The sequence below is a fragment of the Medicago truncatula genome, chromosome 7 (assembly GCF_003473485.1).
Source record: "Medicago truncatula cultivar Jemalong A17 chromosome 7, MtrunA17r5.0-ANR, whole genome shotgun sequence".
Lineage (NCBI taxonomy): Eukaryota > Viridiplantae > Streptophyta > Magnoliopsida > Fabales > Fabaceae > Medicago > Medicago truncatula.
In genome coordinates, this window is record NC_053048.1 from 33,116,977 (window position 1) to 33,129,431 (window position 12,455).

At 30.8% G+C, this 12,455-nt stretch overlaps 1 protein-coding gene across 1 annotated transcript; it reads right to left on the reverse strand.

Moving 5' to 3' along the window:
* Positions 1-5,906: 5,906 nt before the first annotated feature.
* LOC11407562 (uncharacterized) lies at positions 5,907-10,418 on the reverse strand. The gene is made up of 5 exons (XM_003623420.4): positions 10,258-10,418; positions 9,931-10,176; positions 7,967-8,036; positions 7,792-7,878; positions 5,907-6,157 (listed from the first exon to the last, which is right to left on the reverse strand). The coding sequence occupies exons 2-4, from the start codon at positions 10,111-10,113 to the stop codon at positions 7,829-7,831; spliced, it is 303 nt and encodes a 100-aa protein (XP_003623468.1). The 5' UTR covers positions 10,114-10,176; positions 10,258-10,418; the 3' UTR covers positions 5,907-6,157; positions 7,792-7,828.
* Positions 10,419-12,455: the final 2,037 nt, after the last annotated feature.

Genomic DNA, 12,455 nt, shown 5'->3' on the forward strand with positions numbered 1-12,455 from the left:
AAAACTTCTCATTACTTTATTTTATATGGATGGATGGTTTAATTTTCACAAATGTAGTTAATATTTCAATAGTCAAATGTAGTTGCTTTGGATTTTTATGAAATATTTTTTGTCCCTCAATTTTTTTAATTTTTTTTTATGATTTGTTTGGATAAGAGAAGAAAGTAAGAACTAAGAAGAAATAATGTTAAAAAGTTCTCCCTGAATCATCCAGAGGACATCACCCTGAATCATTGGCGATCAAAGAAGATCTCCCTGAATCATCTGCGAAGAAGATCACCCTCAAGAGCGGTGAAACCTTTGAAATGGAAGAGGCAGTGGCATTATCGATCAAAGACTCTTGATTTCCAAATAGTTAGCAGCTAACATGAGTCTTTTGGATCAAAACACCCTCTTCGATCTCATGTTGGCTGCTAACTATTTGGAGATCAGGAGTCTTTTGGATCTTACTTGCAAGACTGTGGCAGATATGATGTTGGAGGTTAAGACGCCGGAGGCAATCCGCAAGAAGTTCAAAATTAAGAACATTTACACACTGGAGGAAGAGGAGAAAATTCGTCGTGAAAATCAATGGGATTTTGAATGAGTATTATTATAGATTAAATATGTAATCAATTTAGTCTCTAAAGTCTTTAAATTTGTTTTTTTTAAACAAGTCTTTAATTATTTATATAGTTTAAAGATCTGTCATGTGGATTTAAAATAAATGTTAAAAAAATAAATGTGAGTAGAAAGTGAATGGAAAATGAAATGATTGTCAAATGTTTTGAATGAGTAAAAATTAATAAATAATGAGAGGAAAGACATATTGAGTTCGATAATAGTATTCCACGCTTTGATTTTCTTATTGTTGCTAGCTTTGACTTAGTTTAAGTTTTTTGCTTGACTTTATTAATTTATTCCTATATGACTTCATTTGTGCTATTCAGTACTTTTGAATTTAGCAAATGCATATAAACATGTTGATCAAATTAACTTGGTAGTGGTTATGAAAAAGGCATATAATTTCTAATGCAATCGATTCAACTTTATCGTGGCAATATAAAATGCTAATATATTTTTTAGAAAAAAAAATCGTGATTATTTTGAATGCATAAAAATCATGATCATTTTTAAGCCAATTGGATTCTAACATGTGTCATTTCATACCTATGTATTAGAGTTAAGTTAGTGTTTCAAACGTGATTTGATATCCTCTCTCTCCCCCTCTCTCTCTCTCCCTCTCCCTCTCCCTCTCCCTCTCCCTCTCTCTCCCCTCTATATATATATATATATAGATTTTTTTTAAATTATCTTTGAAGAATGGTGGGTAATTTATCCATCAACCAATGAAAATGAGCAATTTATTTGTGGGGTCAAAATAGTTCATGAATATGTGCTTATGTGACTAATGTGTATTGGTTGGGGTAAATTACTCATCATTCTTTCATGGGTAGCCTAGTTGCCACCATATATATATATATATATATTTTAAACTTGCATCATTTTCATCAGTCTATTTCATTCACATATTTTTACTAAATTTGAAAAAAGTACTATCGCACAAAAATTCAATAACAATCTCAAAGATAAATGCAGTCAAAGAATCATGAACCATAATCATGAGGGTCGTACATGTTTAACAATTTTCGTTCATGATGTAAATTGTGACTCCTGCTCTTCTCACTATGAAAAACCATACTTGCTTGAAATAATCAATATTATTTATTTTGATGTGAATCATTTTAGTTATTTTTGTTTTTGATGTAAATTATTGTGTGAGCGTTGGTTGATGAGCATTCTTATGAGATTTTTTTTACTACGAGATTTTGGTAAGTTGACTAATTTATAAAAAATGATGATGTTCTAAAAATCAAGTCTCTTTATTTTTATGATATTACATCTCATCTTAATTCTTTGCATCAATATGACAACTCAGGGTGCGTTTGATTTGCTAAAAAATGAAGGATAGGACAGAACAACTCTAGTTGTCCAGTGTTTGATTTGCAAAACTATTTCAGGTACAGGACAAACTGGAGGCAAGGGACAGGACAAAAACTCATATTTTTGTCCCTCACCAAATCACAGCACAACTTTTTGTCCCACGTACAAGTTGTCTAAAATACTAAAATAGCATTTTGTCCCTCAAAAATCGTATAAAACAAAAAATTATTCAATGCCATAAAAAATTTGTCATGTGATGTTCTGTTTTATGTTGTACTGTTCTATCTTGTACTGTTATGTCCAGTACTTACTGTTTTTCAAATGAATATGAAATTTGTGCATGGTATTCGATAAGCAAATAGTATATTATATTATTCATAATGAATCTTTGCATGATCAAAGGACGTAGCAAATGCAATCATATTAAAAAAGTGGATGTAAGAATCCGTACAAATTTTGTAAATATAGTGATTCAAAATATATCATACACATTCAGTATTATGGAGAATAATATCAATCATTTGTTGTTTTTTTAAATGCTTATCAGCCTAATATATGAAAATTCCAAACAACTTTTTTTCCTCTACACATGAGTCAAGCTAAAAAAGTCCATGTGCCAAAATTTCTATGCATTGTTCATTTGCTTGGTTTCAAAAAGTGAATTGTTCATTTACTTCAAATTGTTTTTGTGTGTCTGAACTGAATATTCTCCCCAGTTTAACGTAGAGACTTACCCCTCAAACCGGATAGAATCACAATGGGTTGACTTTTCAAGAGATTTAACATTGTTGCATTAAATTTGATTCCTGTATTTAACAAATAATTGATTATGGCATGTTATATAGACCAATAATTGATTATGGTACCAAATAATTGTATTTATGGTATATTAAATAGACAAATAAATAATAATAATTGTATATTTATTAAGTTTTTTTAATAAAATAAGTGTTTCCTTTTTAAGGAAACCGTTTGAGTTTGGATGAAGGAATAATCAATAATAAGGAAGATTCTTGAAGCAACTATTCGACAAAATTAAAGAATAAACCTGAACAATAACAAGATTATCATTAATTTCCCGAATTTTTAAAATAAGTTAAAGAATTAAATTGATCGATTTTAAAGTTAGATATTAAACTAAACTTTTAAAATAAGTTAAGAGACTAAAGTGATATTTAAGCGAAAGAAAAAAATTATTCAAGAATCCTTTAAAAGAAATTATTCAAGAACAAGGTAAAATCATATAATTATAGAAAAAATAATAACAAGAACATTTTGAAGGAGAATTGACTGATATTAAAATGATAAAAATGTTAAAGAGTGTCATTTGAGATATTGGTTAAGATGATAAAAATAAGAACATTGTATATAAATATATACTTTTAAAAAACAATCATTGCAAAGTTTTGACGCTTATAATGAATATGAGTCTACATTTTTCAACCAATCAAACTCAACAAATTGAATTTAAAAAGCTTGCTGAATGGCTTTCTTTCAACATGACATGAAATTGGATATGCAAATGAGAGTGGAGAAATTAAATTGAGTATTAGATAAAACTTTTTTTAAGAAGGTAAACTAGTCCGGTGAAATTGGCAGCAAAGAGAATCAAATACGAGACCTTAAAAGTAGCACATTCGAAAGTCTCAAACCAACACAAGTGGGTTAGATTCAACTTATTTGTGTTCCCTTATTGACTTTGTTTATCCAAATAATTTGGAAAATATATAGATCTCCAAAAAAATCAAGAGCAAAGGATACTTGCTCAAAATTTGAATCAAATTGAGCACTTTAACAATATTATTCTATCGTTGTTTCCGGAAAACGAGAAGGGAAATATTAGCTTTGATTAAGTTTGTCAATCTAACCAAAATAAAAAGCTACAAAGCAAATAGTTTTCAATAGAGTTCTTTTTTTTTTTTCGAAAGAGATGAGATTCCATTAAAAAGACGGTATAACCAAAAAATCGGTTAAGTGTAATATTTGGGCTAATCCTCCAAAACTTCATTTCAATAGAGTTCTTGAATGATATTAACACGCATTTCAAACCACAAATTGAGATTTAAAGTTGGATGTTCAATAATAATGATGAGGAACATAGACCAAGGTGTTGTGTTGCACAATGAGAAACCCCAGATCTTCCCAAAAGCTTAAGATAGTAGGTATATTACTCATCTCATTTATATGTTTATAAATATCAAATCTTGCTGGAAATGTAGAATTTTAACTCACACATGACACATTAACATTTCTCTTTTAACTGTGAGACTCTATGTCTATGATATGAAGATATAGTCAAATAAGGTCAGAGACACATCATGGTAAAAAAAAAAGGTGGGTTGATGGTGTTTTCATAGAGATATGTTTTTTTCGCTTTTATTTTATGAGAAGAGAGAAATTAAATTAGAAAAAGAAAGATGATGAAAAAGTAATTCAAACATGAGAGAAATAACAAGGAAAATGAGTGAGTTGGTTGTAGTTTTATGAGCTTGTTGAAGGAGTTGGATATTACTATGTAAGTACTCTACCAAAAATATTAGACTCGTTAAAAAATGCCACATCAATTTAAAATGTATAATAAATATGTATTTTTCAACTCAGCATAACACAAATGTTTTTTCTTTGTCATATCCCACTAAAGGCTAAAAGTGAAAGAACTTGAAATAACATAGGTTATAGAAAAAAGCTACCGACTTGACAAATAAAAATTGCATGAAAGCGAACGACTTCCAAAATATAAAATTTAACATTAAAAATTAAACAAACGACACTCAAAAGCTAACAAAACAAATCATCATATTGTTGGGACTTCTAGTGTAGCCTACATTGGGTTGTATCACTGTATTAGGCTAAAATAAACCACACAAATGATATTGACACCACAATTTCTCCCAAATTCTTTAAGCACACGTTTGTGAGTCATCTCACTTATATCTTATTCAACATCTACTATTCCTTTCATTGTAGAACTTTGACTCTTATTCGATGCAAAACATATCTCCCTCAAGTGTGAGATTCTCTGAGTCCATAATTATGTGACATAGCCAAATAAGGTCAAACCGATGTACAACATGTTTGGACTTCAGATGACATAAACAAATAATAATCAAGAGTTTACAAAACAAATCATCATAATGTTAGGACTTCAAGTGTAGCCTACATTGAGTTGGATCATTGATTCACACAAATGATATTGACACCACAATTTCTCCCAAATTCTTTAGGCACATGTTTGTGAGTCATCTCACTTATATCTTATTCAACATCTACTATTCCTTTCATGGTAGAACTTTATCTCTCAAGTGTGAGATTCTTTGTGGCAGTAATTACGTGACATAGCCAAATAAGATCAAACCGATGTACAACATGGTATAAAAGGTAGATTGATGGTAATATACTAAAAGTGTGTTTTTGTTCCTTTATTTCATGAGAAGAGATAAAAAAAAAAAATTAGAAGATGAAAAATAAATTTGAGATTGAGAGAAATGATAATGGTTATAAAAAATAAGAATTGTGTGTTTTTTCCATGAGATTATAAAGAATGGAGTGATTTGTAAGTGGTTTTATGAAAATGTTGAAGGAGTTAAAGAATTTTGTGTAATTAATTTACCCAAATGTCAGATTCGATTAAAATTCGCAACAACATTTAAAGAATTTACTAAGCATGTATTTTATTTACTCAGCATAACTTACATATTTTTCTTAACTCCTATCATAATCCTCTTCAGCCTCACCATTGCCTGTACTAAATTAAGCTTAAACTCTAAAACTTTCTCAATTGATACACAATTTTTATCTCTAAATAGTGAAAAACGCTTATAGGTTTCTAGATTTTCATAGATGCAAGAAGCCAATATTTAAACGAGAATGGAGCATGCCATGAAACCAGAAAAACGAGTCTAAAAAAAATGAAAGGGTTTACATCATTTTATAGACAAATGAGTCGATAAAATGATGTCTAGTACAAGTTTAAAAAACAAAAATAAACTATAAAGCTAGACTCTCCCTATTCAATTTGCATGAAGTGATGCCATGTCAAGGAAAGTGAGAAAGAATTCTAAAATTAACAATCCACGATATGCTCAAAAATCAAATAAGATTCTTTTTTGTTTTCATTGATTGATAAAAAAAAAATGGTATAGCAAATCATACATTAATCACAAAGCAAATGTATAACTGAAAGAACATCCATATGGTGGCTATGAAGAAGCATGATGTCGTGCAATGCATATACCTACAAAACAAAGGAGCGCAAAATCAATTTACCAGAAAGGGCAATTTAATGTGAGAATAAAAAATGGTCTGTTCTGAATTTCAGTGAAGCTCACTAACGCAAAGACTCAAGATAGTTAACCATTTTCAACAAATTACATAAACTCATCCCAAAAAGTATCAATTGTTGAAAAAGATGCCTTCTGGAACACAAAAGTTCAGGGCAACTAACTTGGTGTATGTTGGGATTGACAATGAGTTTGGCGAATCACAATGAACCACCATGATTTTGAACAAAGCTACTGCTATAAACCAAGTGCCAAACAAGTTGCTTTGTACTATTATCTATATATCTAATAAACAATTGAAAGCTTTTTCTCAAAAAGAAAGAATGTTGAAAACAATCAATTGACAATACCAAAGCAGTTAAGGATTCAAAGCAACAAAGAAAAGCTTACATCTTGATATTCTTAACTGTGACAATTACATTCCATGCATGAGATTTAATGCAAGGTAAAAAAGAACAATAAAAATTATAAAAGAGAACATGTAGGTCATATTAAGCTTTCAAATCATACGGTTATGTAATTAAAAAAGAAAATATTGACATCTATAATTCCTGAAACCCCTTTTCAATGTAGATTCAACAAAAACTCATGAATTTTGTATGAAATCGAATCACATGTCACACACTAAATGATCTTGTCTGTTAAATTGAGATCAGACCGTTTCGATAACACAACACTGAAATCAGTTATGAACGATTTTGACAAATAATTTGAGATTTTTCCAAGTCAGAAATAAATTTGAGCAACTTGATACAAAACACACCATGAAGGATTTTAACAAAGATAACCCAAAATCATAGATACAAAATTATGACATATTATAAAATACAGTAAACGTACACATTGATCATGGATGGTAATCGAGTGATTTTGTCAGAGAAGCCATGAACATAGTAGGGTTGAGAGATTCTTCTCTCCCTTCCTGATGCCTTTAGAATGAGAGTTCTTTGAACAACTATCTGACCTAATTGGATAGTCGGTATATATAAGCACCGGTAGGGAGAGGGACCTCTTAACAGGCATTCTATGAGAAACAGCCCAACCCATCACGGCCCGTTTCTAATTACAGCCCATTAATAAGTATCCTTTTATTCAGTGCAATATTATAATTAGAATTGATACAATATTGCCCTAAATAAAATGATATTTATTAATGGGTTGTAATTAAAAACGGCCCGTGATGGATTGAGCCGTTTCTCATAGTAAGCCTGTTGAGAGGTCCCTCTCCGTGCTTATATATACTGACTATCCCATTAGGTCAGATAGTTGTTCAAAGAACTCTCATTCTAAAGGCATCAGGAAGGGAGAAGAATCTCTCAACCCTACTATGTTCATGGCTTCTCTCACAAAATCACTCGATTATCATCCATGATCAGGGTGCACGTAAACTGTATTTTATAATATGCCATAATTTGTATCTATGATTTTGGCTATCTTTGTTAAAATCCTTCACACCAATCATCTAAAAAAATTAAATCGCACATCTGAAAGTTCAAAGCTCAAGTTTTTCAATTAGATAAATGTGGTACCAAAAAGAGGTCATTATTAAGTAACAACATGAGTGTTCAAAAGATTGGGATAAACTCACCTTTCAGAATTTAGGGATGGAACCAAATTTAGTCTGGTTAAGAATCCTCGTTTGATTCATCAGAGTCAGAATCACTTGCATTATAACCTAATAAAAATGCAGCAAACAAAACTTAGCCACACTAACTTACAAAGGAAAAGAAAGATGATAAGCTGCTAAAACAGTAGAGGTTTACCCGGACGCTTATCTCCAACTTTCCAAACCGAAGACCTGACCCTCGATGCTTTTGTCAGCCAAAGTTTTCCCTTCATTCCCAAACAAATAATGTTAACCTCCCAAAACAAAAGACAGACAAACAAGTACATCTACACTCCAAAGACTCCACTCATTGTTCATACTTCATAATCAGACCATTACTCTATATTTAAATAACTGTTCATGAAATCCATGACCATATATTTCACAATAGAAACTTTCACATCCACTTCTGATATATAAATTAAAACAAGAAATCCAAATCATAAGTCACTACGTTTTAACATCTCTAAACTGCTTAACTTCAAAAGACTTTCAAGTCATTATGTCCACCTACAATAGAACTTCCAATGTTTTTCTAATATTCACATATACAGACAGGAACACGAGCATGAAATTAAATTCACATAAATGTGTGGAATTTGGTAAACATGATAATTTTTTTAAAAAAAGGTCCACGACTGCAATCTAGGCAATATCATCAAAGTATTTTATGCCTCCACCACAGTGTTACTACCAATAGAGAATCGTGGAAAATAGCGGATCACCTAAAATCCAATATGAGAAAAAGTGGATAGCATATCGGGCAAATAGAGGAAGCCGCAAAGCGGTTGAAATAAATTATTATATAAAGCATGTTTCACACAAATAAAAGCATGATGCATAGTTGCATACATTGCTGCAGAAAGCCAGAAACATAAATTAAAAGTTACTTAAAACTAAAAATATAAATATGAAGTAAAGTATGAAGTGAAGAGAGACGATGGAGAGGCGGATGCGGTTTAGTGATGAGAAGTTACCTAGGTCATGGGGTTTAGGGGTTATATAAGACCCCATCTCATCCCCAACTCAGCATTACTTTATTTTTAATGTTTTAAAAAATATGTCATATGCAGCTCATATTTTTTAATGTTATCATTAACATTAGGGAAAAAAAAAACATAAAAACAATAACTTCCGATATGCAAGCAATAAACGCTATAGCCGATTTGCAAAAATATCACTGCTATTGTAGTCGTAACCGAACCGCAATAGCGTATCAGTTTTTGTCACGGTTGCTCCAAATCCCAAAATGATATATAAAAGTGGTTTGGTGGCACTATACCAGTTATTTAACAACGCGGCTCCACGATCGCAACACAACCACAATCACGGCCATATCATCTGCAATCATTTGCAATACCAAGCATTGCAACGTGGTCGTGACTTAAAACGTTGTTAGTATTTACAAGTATTAGGATTGCATAACAACTTAATGTTTGTTTTGTGCACACCAATACTTCAGATCTAAGACACGTCTTAGTATCTGAAACATTACTAACATTCGTAATTAATTACATACAATAACTTATATTTACTAAAGTTATTATCATTTTCTACTTGTCATTGTCGTGTCATATCTAGTGTTCATGTCGGTTCTTCCTAGGTTTTATTTACTTTGGTAAACATGACTTTTTTAAAAAAGGTTCACGACTGCAATCTAGGCAATATCATCAAAGTTTTTATGCTTCCACAATCGCAACACAACTGCAATTGAGGCCATATCAGCTGCAATTCTTCGCAATACCGAGCATCGCAACATGGTCGTGACTTAAAACGTTGTTAGCATATAAAACTATCAAGATCATGTCTTAGTGTCCGACATGTTACTAACACTCGTAGTAAATTATAAACAATCAACTTCTATCTTCCAAATTTACCATCACTTTCTACGTGTCAGTGTTATGTCTGGTGTTCATATGTGTGTCCGTGCTTCCTAGGTTTTATTCATTTCTTTATGGTCACAAACTTATTCTTCTCTCTAATATCATTCAATATTGACTTTTCAAACACTATAGAACCCAAGAACTGAACACCAACCAAACAAACAAACAACAATCAAATGCAAGTTAATTAAAAACAACTAAATCAAATAACCAAAAACAAGAAAACAAACAAAACCACCTTTTGAGCATCTTTTGCAACACCATAGCCACTACAATACATCTGACCAACCAAAATCTGCATATTAACATCACCAGCTTTAGCCTCCCTAAGAGTATCCTTAAACCAACGTTTCACACAATCTGCCACAACCCCAGATAAAGGAAAACGTCCGTTTCCATCTTTCCCTATACTGCTCTCCATATATCCCTTCTAATTTCAATTTCAGCAAATGGGTTTTCTTCAAAAATTGATTTTTTTTAATACCTGAAAAAAAAATCCCAAAATTTGTTACATAAATTTAAAGAAAATTGATATTGACCCAATTGAGATTGTGAAAATTGTTACCTTCTTGTGATTTTTTTTGAAGGTGGGTGTGATGCTATATGAAGATTTGAATGGAGAATTAAGAAGGGGTTTTGCAGTTTAGAGAGAGAGAGAAAGAGAGAGGCAGCTATCGGAGAAAAAGACAGTGCGGCGTATAACAGAGTTGTCTTGTTTTAACACAAAAACCAATTTACGAAATTTGTTTAGTGAAAATTTAGTTTTTTTTCTTAATATAATATTAAATATAAATATATTCCATCTTTCTCTTTTTGTGGAATATATATATATATATATATATATATATATATATATATATATATATATATATATGGGATTTGCTAGAACACACCCACTAGTTTTTATGTGGGAGTGTTTTAACAAGTTATAACTAAAAAGTTAATAAATACATCTTAAGGTATATGTTTCTATAACACACCTTCTAACAAAAACAAGTGAATGTGTTCTAGCAAATCCTATAGGCATTTGCTAGGATACACCCGCTTAGTTTTTAGAATGAGTATTTTAGCAAGTGAATAACTAAAAAGTGGTTAAATACAACTTAAGGTGTAACTTTGCTAAAACACTCCCACATAAAAACTAATGGATGTGTTCTAATAAATCCATATATATATATATATATATATATATATATATATATATATATATATATATATATATATATAATCTTATCACATTATCAAAATTCATGAATATAGTCTTATTCTATTTAAGTTTGGCGTGTTGAACAAAGAACGACATCCAACTATTTTGCTTTATTGCATTGGTTTATAAATCCAAATATTTGTTTAGAGATTGAGGCAAACTAAGGTTTACGAAAAGATGAGATCTTTAGAAAATCAAAGGTTAAAGGTCGATTCCTTTTGGTATAGAAAGTTTGGTTGGGAAACAATAATATATACCTTAGGTAGAGAAATCATTAAGTGTATTAATCACGATAAGAGATTCAGAAAAATGGTAGAAAGTTTTTGGAGAACTTATTGAAAGTTAATTTCCTGTTGTTGGAATATTTTATTATTTTAATTATATTCCAATATTATTTTATTAGCTATTTATCAATTGTGAGCCTTAGTTGATTAGTGATCAAATTAAATAATAAGGCTATTAGATTTCTAATTGGATAATTAATTGATATGAACTCAATGAGTGCATGTCCGGATGACCCATATAATGGGAAATCTTAATGGTCATCCAATATAAAAGAGCTATGGTCCCCAGTACATCAGACACGACAAACTCTCTCTTCTCCCGATCTGAAGAAAACTTTAGGCATAAAGGTAGCAGTTGAGGAAGAACCAAATCAGCCGCCGCTAACGTAAGTTGTGTATTTCATATCATGGTTTCTTCATCGTTGTTGTTGAGAGGGTTGTCATCAAAGCTTCATCCAGTACTCCTAATACCCTAATTCTTAGCATGCTTGATAAATAGTAGATCTGATCATGATCATGTTCAATATTGTGTTTGTTTTCCCCCTTGATTCATAATTGTTGAACATGTCTTATGAAATCTATTTTATTTAGACCTAAATTTCTAATGAGTGATATCAGAGCGTGTTCATATTTGATTTATTGGGATTTTATGTGGATCGATGCCTTTTGTTTATTCATCGATGCCTTCATGTTTTGCATTAAAAGTTCTGCAATGACTTTGCTTTGGTCATGCGATATTGTTCTCAAATTGATTTCTCAAGGAAACATGTGATTTGAACCGTTTCTTCTCGTTTTAGTTTTGGTGTCAAAGAAAATTGATTTCCCAATTTGATAGAATTATTATTTTTGTTTACGATTAAAAAAGTTTTTTCTTTTTGAAAAGAAAGAATTAAACTTCAGTGGACTTTTTGTTCAATGACCTGTTTTCTTGTTTTGCTAAAGGGAAATGCTTTTTCCTACGAACCATATATCCACGAAAACCAAGAATTTCATTTAATTGATAAGGATTACGATCGTGCTTATGTTTCTTGATTCAGATACAATTTTTGTTTGAGGATTGTTTGTATCCCATGTGCCTACATCTTATTTTAGTAAAAGGATCCTTAAAGAATTTTTTAAAACAATTGTCATGTTTCTGGATCCCATGCGTGAAATCAACTATATGAATTATTGATTTGGTTTATTTTGTATTAACGAATATCGGTTGTGAATTAATTTTTGATTCAGAAAGATTTTGTACATAAGGTTTATTTTGAGAAATATGCAAATAAA